Here is a 25,192-nt window from a genome sequence, read left to right on the forward strand (position 1 = left end):
TTCTTTGCCAACACTGTAATTCGAAGGCATCAATTCTTCTTTGGTCTTCCTTATTCATTGTTTAGCTTTTGCAGGCATAGGAAGTGATTGAAAACACCATGCAGCAGATTTGCCCAATGCAATACATCGTTTGATTTCCTGACTGCTGCCTCCATGGGCGTTGGTTGTGGATCTGAGTAAAATGAAATCTCTGACAACTTCAATATTTTCTCTGTTTTCAATACACAGCTTCAAATGTCCCCTCTTCCAGGCAGCCTTCCTGACTGCTGCAGGAATGGATTCGAAGGGTCTGCTTGGCTGGATGAGAGGGAGTGGTGTCCAGAAAGAGATCACCTCGGCCCTCTCACACAATCTTTGTGTTCCAGGGTCATGTTCTTTGGCCTTGGGAAGTGGGGGGAGAATCAGCCATGTTAAACAAAAGGCGGTGAGCTTGGCTAGCCCACTGCAGTTATCTAATCAGCTGCCTGATCCAGATGCCTCTGGCCCAGCGTGACTGAAAGGAACTTATCCTGCTGATCAAAACCAGTGCAAAGTCCACCCCCCCACCCCAGCCAGGGGTGGGAGTGGGGTGGCTGACAGGGGAGGAGGAGGGCTCATTCCATGCCCAGCTGATCTTCTGGATGCCCCGGGATCTGCCCAGCCCTGTTCTAAGCACTTCACCTCTATGGACTCATTTAAACCTCGCAACGGCCCTACAAGTTGGGGGCTGTCATTATACCCATTTCATAGATGAGGAAACTGAAGCCCAGAGAGGGTTAGCAACTCATCCACAGTCACTCAGATGAAAGGCACAGAGCTGGGTCTCTAAAGATTCCCTGTGGGTTAGGAGTGCTAAATAGGTGAGGGGAACCCCAGATCCCCGAGGCCCCTTCTGTTGGGAGGACAGATGGACATGTGGCTGTATCCAGTGACTTGCTGGTGTGGCCACAGCTTCTCCACAGCAGCTGGGTGAGCAGGACATTGGGCGAGGAAGGCACACCGGGATTCCAGAGGCCTCCCCGGCCCAGCTGTCTTTGCGGAGAAGCGCAGCCTCGGGGAGAAGCAGGAAGGGAAACAGGTTTCATTTTTATTTTTCTGTTGTGCTGAAATATATAGAAGAAAACATCTGCCATCTCGACCGTGTTTACATGTACAATTCAGTGGCAGTAACTACAGTCCCCGTGCTGTGCAGCCAGCACCACCATGATTCTTTCATCACCCTTGACGGAAGCTTGGCACCCCATTGCCTCACCCCAGCCCCCGGTAACCAACTAATAAGCTTTGGTCTCTGTACATTTGCCTATTCTGGGTATTTCAGAGAAGTGTGTTCATGCAATATTTGCCCCTTCGTGTCTCCCTTCTTCCCCTCAGCATCACGCTTTAAAGGTTCATCTGTGTTGTGCTTCGTTTCTCTTTATGGCTGAGTAGTATTCCATTGTGCGGGTGGACTACAATCTGTTTATCCATCCTCTGCTGACGGAACACTGTTTTTTTGGGGTTTTTTAATTGAACTTTAGATGAATGTTTACAGAACAAACTAGTTTCTCATCAGTTAGTACACAACATTGTTGTATGACCTTAGTTAACAACCCCACCACATGTCAACACTCTCCCTTCTCAACCCTGGGTTGCCTATTACCGGCTTTCCTGTTTCCTCCTGGCTTCCAGTCCCTGCCCCAGTGCTGGTGTGCCCCTTTAGTTTTGTTTTGTTCCATGGGCCTGCTCAATATTTGGCTGAAGGGTGAACCTCAGGAGTGACCTCATTACTGAGCTGAAAGGGTGTCCGGGGGCCATACTCTCAGGGTTTCCCCAGTCTCGGTCAGGCCAGCAAGTCTGATCTTTCTTTTTGAGTTAGAATTTTGTTCTACATTTTTCTCCAGCTCTGTCCAGGACCCTCTACTGTGATCTCTGTCAAAGCAGTCAGTGGTGGTAGCCGGGCACTGTCTAGTTATACTGGACTCAGTCTGGTAGAGGCTGTGGTAGATGTGGGGACCCTGGGTTTTGATGCTGAGTTTTCGCCAGCAAAGGGCGGGAGCCTCGTTCCGGAGTCTCTCTGTCAGTGAAAGGCTGGCGGGAAGGGTGGGTCGCCACTTCCCAGCCTCCTTTCTATGGGCCTGTCTGTGTTGCAGCGGGTGAAAGACTTCGAAGATTTCTCTCCTGGCAGCCTCGGATGAGGTCTGGCTCCTGGTGGCCCAGCCCTGCGGAGCCTGACGGTCTCACTCCTGGTGTCAGTCCAGCTGGAGGGGCCTGGAAGGAGCCAGTCACCTTGCCCGGCCTCAGTTTCTTCCCTGTAGCCCCCTCCTTCCATGCACTGGTGCTGTTAAGGGGCTCCAGCAGATCCTGCAAAGCGGCGGCCGTAGCCAATGATATGACTTGGCTTCAGCGTGTGTTAGATTTTGAAAAACGAGTTGCCAATGTTTAAACAATTAGGAGATGTGTAGAGAGATCCGGATTTCTGGTAGCGTTTGAAGCATGGAAGGGTCCGGAACAACTCAACCCACAGAACCTCAGGACACCGGTGGCCAGAGAGCCGTGATAGCTGCTGCCTTTGTGGGAACATGACCTCTTCAGCTCTCCGCTGACCTCCTCTCACCCCACCTGCCTGGCCCCCGAACCTTGGGCACCCCACCCGCTGTCATGATGATGGTGCAGGTGCCAGGGGAGAAAAGACAGATAGGTCCTTCCCTGCCCAGGGGAGGAACAGGAGCCAGGAAGGGTGTGGTCTCCAGACCCTGGTGGCCAGTAGGACAGTTCACGGTTCAGAGTATGGACTCTGAGCTCGTCTTCTGGGTTCAAGTCCCAGCAACCCTACTCACTGGCTGTGTGACTTCAGGCAACTTATAAGCCTTTTGTGGCTCAGTTCCACCATCTGCAAAACGGGGCTAACAACGGACTTACCTCCTTTTTGTGAGGGTGGAATGAGCTAGCCTGTGTGAACATTTAGATCCATGCCTGGCACGTGGTCAGTGCCACGTAAGTGTCAGCTGCTGTTAGAAGGAGGATTCTGTTTGTGTGCTGAGCCTTGGGGCAGTCTTCCACCCGAAGGGCCTCAGTTTCCCCAGCTGGGAAGACCAGGAGCACAGGACCATGGCTGTCCTCTGCACAAGTCGGGGTGGGGCTGACTCCACCCTGCCCCCTCACCTTGGAGGAGCCCCGAGAAGGTGTCCTGTGGGGCCAAGGGTCAGGTCTCTGGTCTCCTGATTTCTTTTTTTTCCAACGCTTTTTGCTGTTTATTTTGGTATTTACCTCTATATTTCTAAGTAATAGACTTATAATTGCTGTCTCTTGATTTGTGAATGTTAGATACTTCCTATTGATTTTCTGTTATGTTACTTGAGGGTTTATCTATCCTCTACCTATTACTTCTTCTTACCGTTTCCTTTCAAAATAGTTAAATCGGCGCACAAGTGTAGTATATTATTGTTCTGGGTATACGTTATTCGCTGTTGAGCCACGAGGTGCACTGTGCTCCTGCATCCTGTCTTGTGCAGATTCTGGCTTTACGTGTTGTTGTTGGTAGCTGCCATTGATTGGGTCCCTGGCTCATAGTGACCCCGGGCTCAAGGGAATGAAGTGCTGTCCAATTCTACTTTGTCCTCGCGATTTGTTGTGGATCAGATGGTTGCGATCCATAGGGTTTTCTTTGTCTGATTTTTGGAAGTAGGTCAGTGGGCCTTTCTTTCTAGTCTGTCTTAGTCTGGAAACTCTGCTAAAATCTATTCAGCATCACAGCAATGTGCAAACCAGCACTGACAGATGAGCGTCGGCCAGGAATCAAACCCGGTCTCCAGAATGGAAATCGAGAATTATGATCTCCTGATTTTGTTCATGAGAACCCTGAAGTCTGCATTTTATATTAAACCTCCCAAGTTTTAGTTCTCGATAATGACTGCAGCTTTTCTTCATTTCAGTGCCGTGTAGGTCAAACCAGACACAGGTGCGGTACAGAGTCACTCTCCCCATTGTACAGATGGGGAAAGTGAGGCTCAGAGAGTTGACTACTGACCCGAGTGGCCCAGTGGGGGATGCTCAGGGTCCAGCAGTCTCCAAATCTGCTCAGGGACAGGGGGCTGGGCCTGCCTGGCCAGCCCTGAACCCTGCTTCCTCCCAAGCCTCTGCCTGTTGGTTCTGGCTGTTTGAGGACAGTGGTGGTGGCTGTCCTTGTCCTGGAAGGCCATGTTCAAAAGAAGGTGGAAGGTGACGCTTTGTGACATCAGCCTGCGTGCATTTATCTGATGGGCTGGGGGCCGGGGCTCGGCCTGGGCAAAGAAGGGGCTGTGAATGCAGTGGGGGCTGGTGAAGCAGCTGAGCCAGGGCGGAGGATGCTGTTGTGACCCTGGACAGGGACGGCAAAGCCGGGGGTGTGTATAAACAGAACGGTGGGGGCCTCTGACTTCCTCTAACTTCACGAGGGAGAGAGAGAATCTCCATCAGCCTCAGCTCAAAGCTGATTTCTATGAGGTGGATCGGACATACTCTCCACTCCTCTGCTGGGTTTGGTAATTCCTTGGAATAGCCACACAGAGCTCACAGGTCATATTACAGTTATGGAGTTTGTTAGGGAAGTAACAGGTTACAACTCAGGATCAGGAATGACTCAGGAGACAGTTCTTACATCAGGGCAGCCTCTTCTCAGCCGTGCCTGCCAGCAGGCCCCTCTCTGGCCCTCGGTCCCTCAGTCCTCAGCGCCTCTGGCCCTTTTGCCCGGCCTCTGCCCTGCTAGGGCAAGTGTTACAAAGCTCTTTAGTTCTGCCAATAAGTGCCCAGGGGGGCACCCCACTCTGCCAGTAAGCCTCTGCCCAAAGGTGCTGAACTCTGTCTTGTGGGTCAGCAAGTGTAGCTCCCCTGACAAGTCCCTGGAGTCTTCCCACTCCATGAGGAAGCCTCCTGCCCGAAGGTGCTCAGCTCTCTCACTCCATGGGTCCACACGCCCACTGTAACCGCCTTGCTCTGTTGGCCGGGAAGCCCACCTTGCATTCTTGAGCCTGTCTCCTGGTTCTGTTGCCACCGCTTCTTGCCACCTTGCACTGTCTCTGTTTCCTGGGCCTAGGAGGTTCTTAGTACTGGGATGACAGGTCCAAAGGATGTGCTCTGCTCCTGTCTCTTCTTCTTGGTGGCAGTGAGTTCCCCCACTTCCTGTTTCTGGGATGGCTCATTTTAAGCCTAGTGGAATGGCAAAACTGACCAATCCCTCACTAAGCTTCTATACACCTTATTTGCATGGTCTCACCCCCACAAGGGTGCCATGGACCTGATTTGCATTAGTAGCAAGCTATCCAGTCCCCTTGGTGAGCCACAAGCACCTCATTTGCATAGTCCCACCCAGTCATATAAAAGCGATGCATTGCACTGCAAGGAGCAAAGCTAAGCTGAGATTAGATGCAGATGTCTCTGATGGGTATGCTGGCTGAGTGGGCTGCCAGCCATTTAAGAAAATTAAGTCATTGCCAAGCTTTATAAATCGGGAGCTTTCACATAAATGCCTATTTCTGGCTCTTTGTGGAAAACTGCCGTTTTTGCATCTTCTCCTGCACACCCCCACATGCTCTGCCCAGCAATACTGGCCTCCTCACTGCCCCTCCAGCTTTCTTCAAGCAGCCCCTGGCCCAGGACCTCTGCACTGGCCACTCCTGCTGCGTGAGACTCACCTCTCCTGGAATCCCTGTCGTTCTCTCCCTTCCCCTCTTTAGTTTCTGTTTCATTTTGTTGCTGTTTATTTTCTCACCTTTCACCTAGCTGACTACCCTATTTAAAATCCAAGTCCTCTTCCCTCTCCTGCTTTGTTTTCCCACCCTGTGTCACAGAGCACGCACTGCTGTTGCCTTCATTGTTTGATGTCTGTCTTTCTCCCCACAGAGTGGGGATTCGGGTCTGTTTGTTCACTGTCCTACCTGCAGCTCTTGGAGCAGAGCCTGGCAGGTAGTAGGTGCTCAACAAGTGCTTGTTGACTGAGTGAGTGAATAGTTGTTGACTGAGTGAGTGAATGAGTGAGTGAGTTAGTGAGTGAATGAGTGAACAAATGAAAGAGCGAATGAGTGAGTGAATGAAAGAATGACTGAGTGAGTGAATCAAAGATTGAGTAAGTGAACGAATGAAAGAATGAGCAAATAAGTGAAAGAACGAGTGAGTGAGTGGAGGAATTAGTGAATGAATGGGTGAGTGAGTGAGTGACTACGTTTGGCTGCAAGGAGCCCGCCTTCCCGCAGCCGCTCAGCAGTCACCCCCTTTAGTTGGGGCATGGGCCCTGCCTTATTTGCCACGTCCCCCGATCAGCGTTAGCTGTCATTGTTAAAATGCATTTTAAAAAATAACAGAGTGAACGCATTACCTATTAACTTTACTTTTAATGATAGAAACCGTGTACCAGGGCAGCGCGTGGGAAGGGCTATTGCTCCAGCTCCCGTCCCCACGGCACCCGCCTGGGAGTGTGTGGTGGGTCGGCGAGGGGCAGGCGCCCACAGTGCACCATGGAGCTGCTTGTGTCGTCCCTGCAGAATGTGCGCATCGACCCCAGTAGCCTGTCCTTCAACATGTGGAAGGAGATCCCTGTCCCGTTCTACCTCTCTGTCTACTTCTTCCACGTGGTCAACCCCGACAACGTCCTGAAGGGCGAGAAGCCGCAGGTGCAGGAGCGTGGGCCCTACGTGTACAGGTGAGGACGTGTACAGGTGAAGCTGGCTGAGACCAGGGCCTGGAATCCAGGTGGATAGCCCTGGCAAGGACTGAAGGTGGTACAGCTGGGCTGAGCCCCAGAGTTTGTTCCAGAAGCAGCCAGGCACAGCAGGGAAAGCAGCAGGGCTGGAGGGGGCCTTTATGGAGCAGGGAGGCAGCAGTGATGTGGCTCTGGGTGGCGGGTGTGTGTTAGAGAGAGAGACACACACACACACATATACACACACAACCAGGGCTGGTCTCTAGGCAAGCTGAACCTCCTCCCAACTCTTGTCTGGTCTTTGAGCTCTGCCTTGGTCATTCGTTCATTTATTCAATGTGCTAGATAAGCAGTGGCTATGTGCCAACCACTGTTCTGGGCAGCAGGGAGACGTGAGTGAACAAGACAGACAAAGGTCACTGCCTCACAGAGCTGACATTCGGGTGATAACTCAGAAAATACACAGATGACACTTTGTCAGGTAGTGAGTATTAAGTGTTCGGGAGAGAAATCCAGCAGGGTAAGGGCGTAGCTTTGCATGTGTGTGTCTACGTCTTCGTGTGTGCGTATGAGTGCGTCTGCATATGTGTCCATTGTAGTTAGTGGAGTGGTCTGGCAAGGCTCCTTGGCCTTTTGTGCGAGGGTAGGAGTCATGGGGGAAGGTGTCCCAGGCAAAGGGCACGGCACATGCAAAGGGCCTGAGGTTGGAAAGAGCCGGGTGTGTTTGTGGAGCACCAGGGAGGCCAGCGTGATTGGATGGGATGAGCTGGGTGGAGAGGGCAGGGGATGAGGGTGGAGATGGGCGGGGCCCCTTCATGAAGGGCAGCACTCTGGGGGGCTGAAGGAGCCTGGAATGAGGACAGGTGGTCTTGGAGGAGCACTTTGTTGTGTCAGGTCAGTATTTTTTGATGCCAGCTGTGTGCCAAGCATTAGGGATGTGAGGGTGGACAGACATGCTGTCTACTGAGGGTGCAGGGCCAGAACAAACGTACGTGTTCAAGAGAAATAAAACTGCAATGATGAACCAGTGACACATATTTTTGGGGGACACAGTTCAATCCATGACATCAGCCTAGGCTAAGATCCCCCTTGGGCACAGAGCCCTGGCACTGGGGCCATTACTGCCAGTGTAATATCAAGAGGGGGAGAGTGGAGAGATGAGGCCTGACAGTTGCGGGGGGGGGGCGGGGGGGCGGATGGTGAGGGCCTTGGAGGACATGTAGGAGTTTGATATCCTATATGCAAAGGATTTTGGGTGAGAGAATGACATGATCTGATTTCCATTTTTCAAAGAATTCTTCTGGATGTTTTGTGGAGAATGGATTGAAGAGGCAAGAAATAATAACAGCTAATGTTCACATAGTGTTTTCTGTGCATAGGGCAACTGTTTTAATTGCTTTATGTGCATTAACTCATTTAATCCTCAAAGCAGCCCCACGAAGCAGGGCTTGTTGTTACTCCCATTTTACAGATGGGAAAACTGAGGCACAGTGAGTATATTAGTTTCCTGTGGCTCCTGTAACAGTACTACAAACTGGGTGGCTAAAAGCCACAGAAATGTACTCTCTCACAGTCCTGGAGGCCAGAAGTCTGGAATCGAGATGTCAGTAGGGCCATGCTCCCTCGGAAGGCTCTAGGGGGGACTGCTTCCAGTTTCTGGTGACCCCTGGCTTTTCTCGGCTTTTGACAGCATCACTACAGTCCCTCCCTTGCCTTCACGCGGTGTCCTCCCCGTGCGTCTATCTGTGCCACCCTTCCTCCCTTATAAGGATACCTGTCATGAAGAGGCCAGGGCCCAGCCTAATGACCTCATCTGAGGTAATTACATCTGCAAAGACCCTATGTCCAAACAAGGTCACGTTCACAGGAACTGGGACCTGGGACTCTCTTTTGGGGGGATATAATTCATAAGAGATGGTGTTGGAGACATGCCCTGAGCCCCCAGCCATCTGACTTCCAGCTCTGGAGTGCATGTCCTAACCACTGTACTACGCTTCCTCCCTGTGAAAAAGTAGCGACATGTGGTAGGAGGCGGGTGGAGTCACCCCAGCTCGGCGACAGATGGTCTTGACATGGCTGGGGTAGAGAAGAGGGAGCGTATGCTTTTGGGGGGCTCTAAGCCGGACAGAGGGACGTGGGGGGTGGGGGAGAGCAGCAGCAGCTGGGTGGGCAGTGGAGAGGCAGACCTGGGGGAGGCAGCCAAGTCCCACTTTGGCTGTGTTGGGGTGGAGATGTCCTCAACACTCAAGGGCTCTACCCAGAAGTCTGATGTTGGTCCCACGGCACACCAGCCCACCCACCACTGCCTCCCACCCCCAGGGAGTTCAGGCATAAGAGCAACATCACCTTCAACGACAATGACACAGTGTCCTTCCTGGAGTACCGGACCTTCCAGTTCCAGCCCGCCAAGTCCTATGGCCTGGAGAGTGACTACATCGTCATGCCCAACATCCTGGTCCTGGTGAGGCTCCCCCACAGCCGTGCCACTCCACATCCCCACCCTCAGCCTCTTCTTGCCTGCTCCTGGCACAGGACAGTCCCCTGGATGGCAGAATGTGGCAGCCCTTAGGCCCAATGGGTGGCTCTCAGGAGTTGGATCTCTGTCCAGGCTATGTCCACTACCCCATGAATTCTGAGTTTCCTTGGTGGGCGCACCTGTCTCTCTTTCAGAAGTACTAGCCAATGTCATTTTCTTTTCCTTTCCAACCTACAAACCTGAAATCTCCAAAAGGAAGGCACCACATGGGGGGCTGGATCGGCACGCCCATGTCATGGCCTGCAGCTTTTGGGGCAGGGTGTGGGCCGAGAATCATAGGAACAGCTGGCATTTCCTGACTTCTTGCTCTGTGTGTCGGCCTCCTTCTGCAGACTGCCGCCATGTTGGTGGAGAACCAGCCCTTGAGCCTGAAGGTGCTCATGTCCTTGGCATTCAGCACCCTTGGGGAGCGTGCCTTCATGAACCGCACTGTTGGGGAGATCATGTGGGGCTACGAAGACCCCCTCATGGACTTCATCAATAAGTACTTTCCAAACTTGCTCCCCTTCAATGGCAAGTTCGGGTTATTTTCGGAGGTACGTGTACGGCCCATGTCTTGTTCACTGTTGACTCAACGTGCCAAGCTGGTTACCACCTTGCTTTGGAGCTGGCTGTTGGTAGGAATCCATCAGCTATGAATTCTGAATAGCAGAAAACCTAACCCAAATGGGCTCAAGCGAAATAGGGAACTGAAAACTAGGGATGGATTCAGGTACAGCTCGATCCAGCACTCAGCTGATGTGATATAGGTTTGGCTTAGAAAATTGGAAGCTGTTTCTAGAAGGGGAAATGGAGGCTGGGGAGGCAGGTCACAAATTCCTGCCCTGATCAGACCCCTGGTAACCTGGTAGGGTCAGTGATTAGGCTCCTGAGCCATGTAGTCTAATCCGTGACCTCTTACCCTTGACTTTGTTCTACTTCATCAACCACAGGTTTTACTGAGCCTTTTGTGTTGCTCCAGCCTCAACCCTCTCTTTGAGCTCTGCTGATCTGGTGTAGAGTGTTGGTGGGTGGTGGGGGGCAGCTGCAATTCAAAACATTTTTGACCAGGACGACAGGTTCTGAGTCTGTAGGTAAATTGTCAAGTTTGGGATAAGTGATGTGATTCTGTGAAAGCACTTTGTAAACTTTGAAGCGCTTTGCAAATGAAAGTTATTACAGTCACTAACCAAGCCAGGAAACCAAACCCATTGCCATTGGGTTGATTCCGGCTCATAGCAACCCGATAGGACAGAGTAGAACTGCCCCAGAGGGCTTCTGAGGAGTGGTTGGTGGATTCAAACTGCTGACCTTTTGGTTACCAGCCAAGCTCTTAACCACTGTGCCACCAGTCACTAGCATAAAGAAAGAAAAAAAAAAACAGACCAGTTGCCATCAAGCTGATTCTGACTCACGATGACCTCATGTGTCAGAGTAGAACTGGGCTCCATAGGGTTTTCAATGGCTGATTTTTTGGACATAGATTGCCAGGACTTTCTTCTAAGGCACCTCTGGGAGAACTCGAACCTCCAACCTTTTGGTTAGCAGCCAAGTGCTTAAGTGTTTGCACCACACAGGAACACAGTCTGTGTTTGACTGCGTCTGCTGGAAATCCCGGAATAACCATCTAGAGGGAGGCCGTTCAGTGCTGGTGGTGACTTCACATCTTCAGGGACCTAGAATCCTCCTTTCGTAGAGTCCCTGAGTGGTGCACATGGTTAAGGGCTCAACTCCTAGCTAGAAGTGTAGAGGCTCGAACTCGCCCAGAGGTGCCTTGGAAGATAGACCTGGCGATCTTCTGAAAGGCCACAGACTTGAAAACCTTTGCAGCTCAGTTCTCTGACACACACAGGGTTGCCGTGAGTCAGAATTAACTCGACGGCAACTAACAATGACGATGAAGGGCCCTCCTACTGCTCTGCCCTGCCATCCTTAGGGGATGGTTTCCACACTCGAGGTGACCTCGTGGTCCAAGGTGGCTGCTAGGCTGGCTGACCGAGGTCCTATGGCTGAGCTTTGGTTTAGGTTGGGGTGGGGTGGGGAGGTTGGTCCTACCGTATACCGGGGAGGAGAGCCTGACTCTCCTTGAATTGGGAGGGAAGGTGGGGTACTCCCAGGGAGCTCCAAGCCCTCTTTCTCTTGATGCCTGGGTGCTGGGCTGCAGCAGTGGACAGGATGACGAGGTCCCTGTCCCCCTAGAGGAGGGGAGGCACAGCCTGGGACTGAACAGGCAGGCTGGAGGGCAGCCCTGGGCCCTTTGCTTCCGGCCCCGAGGCCTTAACGATGCTGTTCTCTGCTGTTGTCTACAGCTCAACAACACCCATTCTGGGCTCTTCACCGTGTTCACAGGGGTCAAGGACTTCAGCAGGATCCACCTGGTGAACAAGTGGAATGGGCTCAGCAAGGTGAGGGAGAGGGCTGGGTGGAACAGGAACCTGGGGTAAGCAGGGGCCTCTGGGCTGGCTGCTCCTCACTCTGGCTTTCTCCTAAAACTCAGGAAGGTGGGTGAAATCTGCCCTGCAGCAGGGGCTTTGGGGAAGAACACTCCTGGAGTTCAGGATTTTACCTGTGGGGGACACAAATGATTAAGTCCTCAGCTGCTAACTAAAAGGCTGAAGGTTCGAGTCCACCCAGAGGCACTGTGGAAGAAAGGCTTGGCTATGTACTTTGGAAAAATCAGCCACTGAAAACCCCACAGAGCACACATGGGCACACTGGGAGTTGCAGTCAACTCAACGACAACTGGTTTTGTTTTTTAAAAGCTCCATGAGTCCTTGGTTTCCAGGGCCCCTCAGTGCTGATCTTTGTTGAGGGGTGGGTTGGGTACAGAACAGTATCTGCTTACTGAGCTCCCAGTATGTGCCAGGAACTGAGTTCTTTCTTCCTTTGGTTCTGAATTTATAAAAATGTTTTAAAAATGTTCTGCTAGAAACACAGAAAGACATTCACATTAAAAAAGAAACAAGGCAGAGAGATATAAAGCACACTTGATACCAGCTCACACTCCTCCTCCACACCCCCACCCCAACCACAGAGGAAACTCCCAATGATCAGTTTGGGGTATGTTTTTCTTGTCTGTTTTTATCCACTCACACACGTTTATGTGCACATAGAAATATGTGGGGTTTTTTCTTCTTCTTTGAACAGATCATACTGTGTTATTTTGCAGCGAGCTTTTCCCACCCTAGTGGGCTTTCCTCAACATGCTTGAAAAAGACCGGGACTGGCAGTGTTCCCGCCTATGAAACATGGGCCTTGATAATCACAGCTCAGGTCTGCAAAGACCCCAGAGTGGCAAGGCCGCTACCTGCAGCCGAAATAGCCATTCTTCATGACTACCGTTCACATTCTTTCTGGCTCATTTTTTAAATATAAAAGTGTGCCTGAAAAGGACAAATGCTGTATGACCCCACTTAAAGGAAATGAGCAAATTCATAGAAACCAAAGATTATTGGTGGGTACCGGGGTTGGGGGTGGGGGGAATTTTTTGCTTAGGGGGCATTGAGTTTATGTTAACAGTGGTGGAATAATTTGGAAAAGGATAGCGGGAATGGTTGTACACCATGAAAAACGTAGTAAGTGCCACTGCATTGTGCATATAGAAGTTGTTGAGGTGCCTACAGGAATGTACCTGTCCATGATTTAAAAAACCCAGTAGCGCAGAAGGAAGGAGCCCTGGTGGTGGAAACGGTTAAATGCTCGGCTGCTAACGGAAAGGTCAGCGGTTCGAACCCACCGGTGGGTCCACAGAAGAAAGGCCCGGTGACCTGCATCTGTGATGACTACAGCCTAGAAAACCCTACAGGGCAGTTCTACTCTGTAACACATGGGGTCGCCACGAGTCGGGATTGACTTAATGGCACACAATAGCAGTACCAAAGCCACTGCTGTTGAGTCAATTCCAATTCAGAGTAGAACTGCCCCATAGGATTTCCAAAGCTGTAATCTTTTTTTTTTTAATTGTTTTAGGTGAAAGTTTACACAGCAGATTAGGTTCCCATTTAACAATTTTTATACAAATTGTTCCATCAAGGCTGTAATCTTTACAGAAGAAGACTGCCACACCTTTCTCCCGCTGAGCGGCCAATGGGTTCCAACCGATGACCTTTTAGTTAGCAGCTGAGCACTTTAACCACTGTGTCACCAGGGCTCCTAACAACAGTACGAAGGATCAAAACTGAAAAATCTGATTTGTTCTGCCCAGGTCTCGCCCTGAAGGAACTACTCGGATGGGCTCTGTTTTGAGCTTTCCTGGCGGCCACCATTATAATTTTGTGTTACTTATTATTGCTCCATTTCTTAACTTCATCTGTTTTTAGGAGTGCCGGTTGACTTCCTTTGTGGAGGGTGAGGATGTCCCTGGTCCACCTCCCACCTCACCTGCCCGCTGTGTTCTTGCTCTGTTCAGTCTGGAGATGTGGGGGATACGCCCATTTTACAGATGAAGTAACTGAGTCCCAGCAAAGTTGGGAAGGGAGTGAGAAGCTGCAGCAGACGCTCCCCGTGTCTGTCTATCTGGCCACACAGCTGCTCTGCGCCCGCTCTGCCAGGCCTTGTCCCCGAGTGCACTGGCTTCTGTCGAAGGACAGTGTTGGGAATGAGAAGGCAATGTCCACACCAGGGTCTGTGGTGTGCGATGCCATAGCGCCAAATCAAGAGTTGGACACTTGAGAGCCACAGAGGCCGTGGCTGTCCTGACGGGCCACGTCTCAATGCTTCCCCCCAGGTCAGCTTCTGGCATTCTGACCAGTGCAACATGATTAATGGAACTTCTGGACAAATGTGGGCACCCTTCATGACTCCTGAATCCTCGCTGGAATTCTACAGCCCTGATGCCTGCCGGTAATCACTCAAACCTGAGCATTCTGGGTCTCCCCTACAGCAGGAATCTGCTCCCTGGATGGCGAATAGCACTTGGGGAGGCCCTGGGTGGTACAAACGTTAACAGTTAAGGTTGGGGGTTCGAGTCCACTCACATGTGCCTTGGAAGAAAGGCCTGGCAATCTACTTCCAAAAAAGTGGCCATTGAAAACCCTCTGGAGCTCAGTTCTACTCTGACTCACGTGGGGTTGCCATGGGTCAGAGCTGACTCAACAGCACCTGGTTTTCATGGCACTTGGCAGGTGACTTCTGATCGGCAGTACTTGATCTTAAAAAGTGGTTGTTGGGTGCCATTGAGTCAATCCCAACTCATAGTGACTCCGCGACAGAGTAGAACTTCCCCATAGGGTTTTCTTGGCTGTAGACTTTATGGAAGCAGATCACCAGGTGGCTTTCCTGCGGAGTCACTAGGTAGGTTTGAACCGTCACGCCTTCTAATAGAGCTAGGAGCTGAGAGCATAACTGTTTGTGCCACCAAAGCTCCTTTTTCGTAGCACTTGGAGAGCTTTGGAAACCCTGGTGGCTCAGAGGTTAAGTACTATGGCTGCTAACTAAGAGGTCGGCAGTTCAAATCTGCCAGCCGCTCCTTGGAAACTCTATGGGGCAGTTCTACTGTCCTATAGGGTTGCTATGAGTCGGAATTGACTCGATGGCAGTGGGTTTTGGTTTGAAGAGCGTTGGGCTTGTTGCTCACCAGCCCTCTGGCGCCATCTTGAATTCTCTTTTGCTGCACCTTGGAGAGCCAAGCTCCAACCGCTGAAGCTTCTGCGAGAAGCCCAAACAGCGGCTGCTGCCAGGGGTGTGTGTGGAGCAGGGGACAGGAAAGGATCGAGGCATCAGGGGCTGAGCAATGAAGGCGTGAGGGGCTCCCTTCCTACACCGTCTGGCCGGCTGCCCTGATTACCATTTTGGGGCTGAGACATCCAGCTCAACCATCCTGCAGCCCATCAGTCTCCAGCTCTCACGCCTTGAAGGGTTAACAGTTGTGCTTTGAGGGGTGAACAATCCCTGTGGTCACAGCCTGTGGACTGAGAGCAGAGAGGGTCCCCTGGAGCACTCCTCTGGGTGCTGCTGTGTCCTGTCTTCCTTTCTGGGGAAATCCTTTACCTGGGAATTAACTAACGTGAACCTTGGCTTGTCTGCCTTCCTCAACTAGCTGAGTTTTTCCCCTGTGCTGGGCATGCAGCAGGGACAAGATGGGCAAAGTCCCTGTTCTCTGGGGCCTGACGTCCCATCGGGCGGTCAGCAAATATGTGAACAAGAGGGTGTCAAAAACCAGAAGTGCTTCTGCTCTGTGTGTGTTCTAGGTTTTCAATGTAATTGCAGACTTAGAAGTTCCCTGAAAACACGAGCACCTCCCCTATACCCTTCACCCAGAACTACCCACTGTTTGTTTGCCTCTCTGCTCTCTGAATACCCCCCACTTTGTGTACCTTTTTCTTGAGCCATTTGAGAGTAAGCTGGAAACACTGTGTCCCCTTACACCTAAATACTTGGGCGTGTGTTCTCTAACAACCAGGACCTTTCTAACATAACGGCATTACAGTTATTGACATCGGGGAATTCAAGGTTGATAGAACACGGCTGTCTAATCAGGTGGTGACCAATGAAAGTATAGTACAAGTTGCATGTGTAATTTAAAAATCTTCTAGTAGCCACATTAAAACAAAAAGTAAAAAGAAACAGGTGGAAATCGTTTTAATAATATAGTTTATTGGACCTAGTATGTCCCAAATATTCTCATTTCTACATGTAACCCATACAAAACACTATCAAAGGGCCTTAGAAATTTGAAGTGTCCTTTACACTTACGGAGTCCCTGAGTGGTGCGAAGAGTTAACGCGCTCGGCTACTAACTGAATGTTTGACGGTTTGAGTCCACCCAGAGGTGCCTTGGAAGAAAGGCCTGGCAATCTACTTCCAAAAAATCAGCCACCAAAACCCTGTGGAGCACAGTTCTGCTCTGACACGCATGTGGTCGCCTAAACTCAGAGTTGACTCGACAGCAGCTGGTTTTACTGGTGGTTTATATACTGACAGCCCATCTCAATTTGGACAAGCCCCATTTCAAGGGCTAGGTACATGTGTCACTGTATCCGACAGCGCAGGTCTAATCCACAGTCCATATTCAAACTGGGGAGTGCTTTTGAGAAAGTACAGCAGGGAGAATGGACGGAGGATGAATAGGGCGAGTGCAAGAGCTGAGGTGATACTGCTACCTGTGCAGGTGAGAACTGGACTAAGACCCTATTGAAAAAGCAAAGTCTGACATGTGAGGATTCAAGGCAAGAACATTCTAGGCAGAGGGAACGGCAGGTGCAAAGTCCCTGAGGCAGAGATGAGCATGTCTGAGGAAGAGCAAGGAGGCCTGTGGGGTGCAGGAAAGTGGGCGAGGACATGAGAGGCAGGGACTAGACCTCGTAGGACCTCGTGGGCCGTGGTGAGTGTGCTGGAGCTTATCGCCAGCTCAAGTGCAGGTGATTGCAGGTTTAAGCAGGGACGTGATGTCTTCTTATCTAAAAGACCTGGCTGATGTGGGGAGTTGATTGGTGGGGTGAGGGGCAGAGCTGAGGCAGGGAGACAGTTTCCAGGGCAAGAGGTGACGGTGGGTGTCCTGGGAGGTGGCCGTGAAGGTGGGGAGGAATGGACGGATGGGGACTGCATTAAACAGGATGCGGTTCCAGCCACCTGGTTCTGGGGGTCACCCCCCATTTTCTGCCCCCCACAGGTCCATGAAGCTGGTCTACCAGGAGGCGGGGGTGTTTGAAGGCATCCCCATCTACCGCTTCGTGGCCCCCCCTACCTTATTTGCCAACGGGTCCGTCTACCCGCCCAATGAGGGTTTCTGCCCATGCCTGGAGTCTGGGATCCAGAACGTCAGCACCTGCCGCTTTGGTATGTACCACCCCACGGAGGGCGGAGAGCGGAGGGCAGAGGGCAGAGGGCAGAGGGCCGTCATGGTGAGGGCTTATCTGCCTGTCCCTGTCGGCTGCATCTCTGGCCTCTGAACTCTTGATAATCCCATTAGGCTGGAGATAAGGAGAACAGCAGAAAGATAATTAGAGAAAAAAAATGCTGTGTGTATTAGTGCCTGCGGCAATAAATTACCACAAACGGTGGCTTAAAACAACACAAATTTATTATCTCATGGTTCTGGAGGTCAGAAGTCCACTATGGGTCTCACCGGGTTAAAATCAAGGTGTCAGCAGGGCTGTATTCCTTCCGAAGGGCTTCTTGGCCTTTTCCAGCTTCTAGAGGCCCCCACGTTCCTTGGCTTGTGGTCCCTTCCTCCATCTTGAAAGCCAGTGAGTTTGCATCTCTCTGATTCCTGCCTCCTTCTTCCAGTTTTAAGAACCCATGTAATTACTTTGGGCCCACCTGGGTACTCGCCTTGTTCTAAGGTCAGCTGGTTAGAACCTTAATTCCATATGCTACTTAATCCCCCCTCCACTTGCCATGAAAGGTAATATATTCACGGGTTCCGGGGGTTAGGACGAGGTCAACTTTCGGGGGCCATTCTTCTGCTGACCACAACTTGATATGTGCTCCAGAGTGAGGTGAGGCTTGAGGTGGAGGGTCTTTCCCCTTTCCGGGGACAGAAGAAATTGATGATGGTCAGATTGTCACATAAATCCTCTTGGTTGGTGGTATGAACTTGTCACCGTTGGGCGTGACATAGATGCCACCAGCAGAACTTCCTCTGGCATCTTTGATGGGCTTTGGTTGTGCCGGTTCCCAAGACAGCCCCACTGCAGCTGCTCCATTTGGAGACTTGGGTGTCAGCTCGATTCCCCTTCCCTTGCCCCTGCCCCCTTATCCAGGATGTCAGCAAGCCCAGTGGGCTCTACTTCCAGAATAAGCCCCGAATCCTTCCTCTCTCCTGTCCTCACTCCCGCCTCGTGGTCCAAGGCACCACCATCTCTTACTCAGTGACTCTAGTCCCTTCTCAGGTGGCCTCCATGTGGCATTGTTGCTGCCCTACAACCCCTTCCCCGGACTGTCCAGTTTGGTTCCCACTAGCCTCATGTGGCTACTTTCACTGGACTGGACTTCATGAAGTAAATTTAAAATGCAGTTCCTCAGCTGCACTGACTACACTTTAAGTGATCAAGAGCCATGGGCGCCTAGTGGTTCCCGAATTGGAGAGCACAGATATGGAGTATTTCCATCATTGCAGAAAGTTCTCTTGGACAATGCTGCTCCAGACAGTAGGCCAGGGAGCTCTCAAAAGTGCAGACTATCACCCCCTCCTTGACTTAAAATTTCTAATGACTTCCTCCATGTTTGGAGCCCTGGTGGTGAAGTGGTTAAGAGCTACAGCAGCTAACCAAAAGGTCAGCAGTTCGAATCCACCAGCTGCTCCTTGGAAACCCTATGGGGCAGTTCTACTCTGTCCCACAGGGTGGCTAGGAGTCAGAATTGACTCGACAGCACCCAACAACATCCTCCACGTTTATGGTGAAGCCCAAACCTCTTAGCCTGGACTCAAGGCCTGCCAGCTGCTCTCCACACCATCATGTTGCATGCTTCCCCCACTCACTGTTCTTCACTATTGCAGGAGTCACCCGTTTCTAGAATATAACAAATTTGGTCCCTTTGTACCAGCTGTTCCCGCTGCCAGGAGATCTCTTTCCCCAGAGATCCACGTGGGTCATCCCCTCACCTTCTTTTGGTCTCAGCTCAAATGTTACCTCCTCCAAGAAGACTTCTCTGATTTTCCCTTCTAAAATGACCCCACTATCTCTCAGCTGTTCTCTCTCACATCATCTTTTCATAGTCTTCTTGGCACTCATCGCTGCCTGAGATCACTGTGTATTTTATTTTACTTGTTTGTCGTTTGGTCCCTCCACTAGACAGTAACTCAGTAAGGCAGGACTACCTTCTCTTTTTCTTTGCTGTCTCCTCAGCTTCTAGAGCTAGACCCATCATTTTGTGGGCCTCATCAAATATTTGAATACATGGGTGTGTGAAGTGTTCTGTATTTAGGAACCAAGGCCCCAAGCTGGGACGTAATGAGGTCACACATTGGTGGGACCAGAAGCCGGCCTTCTACCTGACTGGCTTTCCATTAAGGGTCTGCTCTCTCTCCGTTTGCCTTTCGGAAGCTGCTTTGGTTGAAGCCACGTCTTCTAGCTGGAGATGGCAATTTGGTAGGATGGGGTTGGGAGGAAGGACGTCAGCAGACTGGACAGCTTCCTCAGTTTCAGGTGGAACAGGCACTCTGTGGTGGGGGGTTTTGAAGATGGACCTGGTTCTGCCCACCTGCGTGTTGTCCTCTATCATTTCGTCTTCCTTCACTGGCATCTACAGGAATTTTTCCTTGCAGGGAGGCTGATCAGTGCTGAAGCCTGGTAGGCGTGTGTTAGATCCACTTCCGTGGCAAGTGGCCGATGTCACACAACTTGATTTTAGGCCTACAAAAGGCCCTTTTTGGTTTGTGTAACTAAAAAGTGCAGGGTAGATATTTGTATCATGCTTGGAATCAGAGCTCAGACATTGGAAGTTTTTCCATAGCCAGCTCAGTTTTCCTCACGGCTGGCTTTGCTGTTAGTCAAGCTCTTCCTGAGCGGCTCCAGGCTCACCTCCTTACAGTCTGAGTCCAGCTCACCTCCATCCCCTTCACGCCAGCAAAAGTCCCAGGACTTGCCCTGATTGGTCTGCCTTGCATCACATGCCCAACTGTGAACCAATCACTGTAGCTGAGGATGGAGTATGCAGATTGGCCAGGCTGTTTTACATGCTCAACTCCTGGATCCATGGATGGGGCCAGCCCTACCCAAAGCACATGGCTGAGAGTCAGAGAGGGTCAAAATCAGAGTGTAGGTACCAAAAGAAGGGGGCGGGATGGTGGCTGGGCAGATAGAAACAACACACGTCCATCTACTGCAGAGGACTTGAGGAGGTTTGCACCTCCTTAGGTTAGCATAGCTGACAAATGAATTTCAAAAGTCTTTGCAAGGGATTTTAAAATTACTTATTCAAATGAAGTTTTTTTTTAATTGAAGTAAATATATGTTATGGATTGAATTGTGTCCCCCAAAAATGTGTGTCCACTTGGCTAGGCCAGGATTCCCAGTATTTTGTGGTTTTGTCCACCATTTGTGCTCTGATGTAATTATCCTAGGTGTTATAAATCCTAACCTCTATGATGTTAATGAGGCAGGACTAGAGGCAGTCATGTTAATGAGGCAGGATTCAATCTACAAGATTAGGTTATGTTTTAAACCAATCCATTTTGAGATATAAAAGAGAGAAGTGAGCAGAGAAGAGTGGGACCTCATACCACTAAGAAAGAAGTGCTAGGAGTGGAGTGTGTCCTTTGGACCTGGGGTCCTTGAGCTGAGAAACTCCTAGACCAGGGAAGATTGGTGACAAGAATCTTCCCCAGAGCAGACAGAGAGAGAGCCTTCCCGTGGAGCTGGTGCCCTGAATTCGGACTTCTAGCCTCCTAGACTGTTAGAGAATAAATGTCTGTTTGTTAAAGCCATCCACTTGTGATATTTCTGTTATAGCAGCACTAGGTGACTAAGACCACATATGTAGAGAGAAGTTCCCAAATTGTATGTGCAGTTTGAATTTCCACAAAGTGAAAATGTAACCAGTGCCCAGATCAAGAAACAGAACATGACAAGCCCCTCATGTCCCCTCCCAGCCACGATCCTGACTTCTAACACCACAGAGAAAGCTTTGCCTGCTTTTGGTCTTTATGTGAATGAAATTGTACATACATCTTCCTTCTTTTCTGGCTTCTTTTACTTAATGTTTGTGAGATTGTGTTGTTGGGGGCGGTTGTGCTTTGTTCCCTTCGTTGTGTCTAGATCCCATTCCGTGAATACACACCAGTTTACTCACCCCACCTATTCTTCATGGGCATCTGAGTTTCCGGTGTTTGACCATTTTCCTCGTGTTCCTGGGAACATCCCCCCACCCCGCAATAACTGCTTACCTCCCCCTTCCCCAACCCCTGGCAACCACTAATCTACTTTGGTCTTTATGCATTTATCTGTTCTAGATATTTCATATAAGTGGGATCATACAGTTTGGTCCTTTTGTGCCTGCTTTTTTCACTCAGCGTGTTTTCAGGGTCCACCCATGTCGTAGCATGTGTCTGGACTTTGTTCCTTTTTATGGATGAACAAGACTCCATTGTGTGGATAGACCATATTTTGTGTACCCATTCGTGGCTTGATGGGACCTTGGCCCGTTTGCGCCTTTTGGCTCTTGCAAATAGTGCTGCTGTCAATCCTGGTGCATCTGTTGGAGTCCTGCTTTGAATTCTTGGGTCTGTACCTAGGAGTGGAATCGCTGGGTCACAGGAACACCCTCGTACGTGTCTTTCGGTGCACATACACCTGCATTTCTGTGGCGTTTTATCTGAAGTTAAGAAATACCCACACCTTTCCCCTCCTGGGCCTTGAAAGTTCCTTGGGCCAGAGAACCTTCTCATATCAAACTTCCCTGCTCCGTGGCGACCTCAGACTTGCCCAACAGAGTCTCTCAATCCTAATTTGTGGTGATCCTCGGCAACTATCTGTGGTTAGACGTGCCATAAGGCTATAAACTAATTACCGCTTATTGCCTGGGCAGGTCTCTATCAGCCCGTTTGAAAATAAAATAGAAGCGGCACGTGCACATGTGCGTGCAGTTAAAAACCACCAAGCAGGCTCAACGTCTGAAGTAAGCCAGGTGTTGGCCAACGGGTCCGGCCCACTTCATCCTGCTCTGGCGGTTGGAGGCGCAGCGGGGCTTGTTTGAGATTCTCCACCTTCAGGAGCCTGGCTTGGTGGCTGCTTCCTTTACTGAGGTTCTCCAGAATTCTGTCACTTGTAAAAATGGGGCCCTTGCACTTGTCCTGGTCGTATCTTTTCACAGTGGAGGTGGGAGGGTGGGACACGGGGTTTTCCAGGATGTGGGATGTTGCCTCCAGAACGTGCCAAGGATGACCTCAGAGGGACCTAGGATGTGGCTTTAAAGCACATTGCCTTACGCAGAGCGAGAACTTCCCTTTCCTGCCTCTTTCCATACAGACAATCTCCGGGAGAAAGTCTCCACTGTTGCTGAGAAGGCCAGAATGCCTTTCTAACACTTGGCAGTCTCCCTTTTTGAACAGAGAGGAGCAGGTCTCAGGGCCAGAGCCTTGGACAGGCCCATAGTAACAGTATCTACCTAGAATTTAAAATGCTCTTTGCTTTTCATTATATTTATTCACGTGGTTACTTCCTAATTGTGGCGAGTGTTTGCACTTATGGTAGTGATATAATCAACCAACCGGTTGCTGTTGCGTGAACTCCAACTCGTGAGTAGAACTGTGCCCCGTAGGGTTTTCAGTGGCTGATTTTTCAGGAGATTGCCAGGCCTTTCTTCTGAGGTACCTCTGGGTGGACTCGAACCACCAGCCTTTTGGTTAGCAGCTGAGCATGTTAACCGTTTTCACCACCCAGGGACTCCAGTGATATAAAGGTCCATTTTAAAATAGAGTTATTTAAGTAAAGCAATGGAGTTGATTTAAAGAAGAACTTTATATAATAGTGCAGGGGGTATTCAGATGTGGCCACTTTGAAGAGGTCCAATTGAAGAGGAAATAAATGATATTTGAGAAACAGTAGGGTGATGGGTGTAAAAGGATGCTGAGAGAAATAGATATCAATAAAATCCCAGCTTGTCCTTCAAATCGATGCTTGGCTCGGCTAAGAAAAGCAGAAAAACTATCCAGACACTTGAGGCTGTCAGATGCCTGTCAATGTGAATGTCTGTCACCTGGCTGGCAGCAAAGAGGGGCTCATGATGGAACGGAAGGGGACCTCTTGAGTTTTTTGTTCATTTTTTACTTTTAATAATACTTTATTTTTTGGTGAAGGTTTACACAGCAATTTAGGTTTCCATTCAACAATTTCTATACCAATTGTCCAGCGACATCGGTTACGTTCTTTCAGTGGGTGAACGTTCTCATCATGTCCATTCTGGTTGTTCCATTCCCATTAATCTAGTTTTCCGGCCCCTCTATTTCTTGTGTTCGTTTTAAAGTAATTGTTGACCATTTGGTCTCATATAAAAAAAAAACCAAACCTGTTGCCGTCGAGTTGACGCCAACTCACAGAGAGTCATACGACGGAGCAGAACTGCCCCCATAGAATTTCCAAGGAGCGCCTGGTGGATTTGAACTGTCGACCTTTTGGTTAGCAGCCGTAGCTTTTAATCACTATGTCACAAGGGTTTCCTGTTTTGTTTTTTTTTTAAAGGAGCACAGTATGAATGAGCGATCTTCTTTATTTTGTGAGCCAATCTGTTGTTCAGCTAAAAGGTGACCTCAGGGGCTAGTTTTGATTCAAAGTTTAAAGAGTAGCTCAGGGCAATAGTTCTTTTTTTTTAATTGAAGTGAAATTCACCTAACATAAAATGAACGACGTTTCAGTGAACAATTAAGGGACATTAGTACATTCACAGAGTTGTGCAACCGTCTTCATTACCTAATCCCAGATCATACTCTTCACCCCAAAAGGAGACCTCATACCCATGAGCAGTCGTTCCCCAAACTCCCTTCTCCCCCGGCCCCCGACAACCACCAGTCTGAGCTCTATCTCCGTGGGCTTGTGTATTCCGCATCCTCGGGGGATTTTGGAGACAGGCTTTCTCTTCCTCACTAACTCAGCGCTCGGGCCAGTCATTCTCTGTTCCTGAGCACTCAAGGGTGACGTGGCCTTGCTTTGTTTGGCCGGATGATGGAGATGGTTCAGCCTCACATTTCTGCGGGTAGATTTCTCACTCAGAGGGTCCGGTGTCAGTTCCTGACCACACGCTGGCATCCAGCTGCTGGGTGAGAAGGAGCCAGGCAGGTGTGTCCAGTTCCCTCCTGCCCGCAGGTGCACACACCTAAGCATCTCGTTTTGCTGCGTCGTCGGGCTGCTGGGCATGGTGCTCAAGATGCCACCTGCACCTTCCCATTCAGATCCGGCCTCTGCTTACCTTTCCTCCCCCAGCCCCTGTAATTCATCCTTTCTGCCCCTTCTGCTCCATCTGCAGCGTGCTTTTTCCCACGTCCCGGCCTTTGCTTCTGCCGTCCCTTCTACCTGGAACACTGCCCCTAACCGCCTCTGCTGGGCCTTTAGAGTCCATCTTCTTGACCTGCTCCCAGAACCAGTGACTCTTGCCTCACTGTTCCTACAACACCAACCTGGCCCCGGCCATGTCCCCAGCATTGGTGACTTGTGGATGCTCGGCAAATTTTTACTGAATGGAGGAAGGGGCTTACCCCGTTTTGGCTGCTGGTGTTGTTGGTGTTTGCTGTTGGTGTAGCCAGTGGCCCTGTTTCACTGTCTGGGCCTCCCCTCTGAACATGCCGATGCCCTCTCCCCGTCTGATGTCCTCTCTTGCTCCTCTGCTTCCAGGTGCACCCCTGTTTCTCTCCCATCCTCACTTCTACAACGCGGACCCAGTCTTGGCTGAGGCAGTGCTCGGCCTCCACCCTAACCACCAAGAGCATTCCTTGTTCCTGGACATTCACCCGGTGAGTGCTGGCCTGCAGCTGGGCAGGCGCTGAGTTGGGGGGTTTCTGATTATCCCACACCGATCCCTCCTCTCCTCCAGGCACAGAGCCAGTCCAGGGCTGGGTGGTGGGAAGCCCAGTTCTCTTTGACATTGTAGCTTCTAGAACATTGAGCCCTTAAGTGTGCCTACTTTAGCCTGACTCCATAGTTCAAGGGTTTTATTATTGCTTTATAAGGGAATTGGCTCTATAAAAGGGCAACAAGGCAGTAAATCAATTAGGAATTACAATATCAGCCTGGCGTGTCTCTTGTTAATTACCCAGGGACAGCCTTCTGGCCGTGCCAAGATACCAGAAAGATCTTCAGAGATCAGTTGGCGCCCAGTGCGTCCTGTAGATAAATCTGTTCAAGGGAATTTGTCCTGTGTGAAGTTCTATCTCCATGCAGGGACCAAGGGGGTCAGACCTGGGCCAGTCCCCTCTTCTCTCTACACCTATGTTCCCTGTCTGTAGAAACAGACAGTCTGACTCCATGGGTTCTACCATTGGTCAGATATTCCGTGGGTTTCTGTTCTCTAAGTGGACTCTCAGGAAACCCTGGTGGCGTAGTGGTTAAGAGCTATGGCTGCTAGCCAAAAGGTCGGCAGTTCGAATCCACCAGGCACTCACTGGAAACTCTATG

At 50.4% G+C, this 25,192-nt stretch overlaps 1 protein-coding gene across 2 annotated transcripts in view; it reads left to right on the top strand.

Moving 5' to 3' along the window:
* Nucleotides 1-25,192, top strand: part of SCARB1 (scavenger receptor class B member 1) — an 83,680-nt gene that overhangs the window by 33,983 nt on the left and 24,505 nt on the right. For both annotated transcript variants that reach the window (XM_064272056.1, XM_010599801.3), the window contains exons 2-8: nucleotides 6,474-6,631; nucleotides 8,951-9,092; nucleotides 9,500-9,703; nucleotides 11,456-11,551; nucleotides 13,873-13,988; nucleotides 16,756-16,922; nucleotides 24,413-24,531. In XM_064272056.1, the coding sequence (XP_064128126.1) occupies nucleotides 6,474-6,631; nucleotides 8,951-9,092; nucleotides 9,500-9,703; nucleotides 11,456-11,551; nucleotides 13,873-13,988; nucleotides 16,756-16,922; nucleotides 24,413-24,531 (1,002 nt within the window). The remainder of the gene's footprint in view (nucleotides 1-6,473; nucleotides 6,632-8,950; nucleotides 9,093-9,499; nucleotides 9,704-11,455; nucleotides 11,552-13,872; nucleotides 13,989-16,755; nucleotides 16,923-24,412; nucleotides 24,532-25,192) is intronic.

The sequence above is a fragment of the Loxodonta africana genome, chromosome 19 (genome assembly GCF_030014295.1).
Source record: "Loxodonta africana isolate mLoxAfr1 chromosome 19, mLoxAfr1.hap2, whole genome shotgun sequence".
NCBI lineage: Eukaryota > Metazoa > Chordata > Mammalia > Proboscidea > Elephantidae > Loxodonta > Loxodonta africana.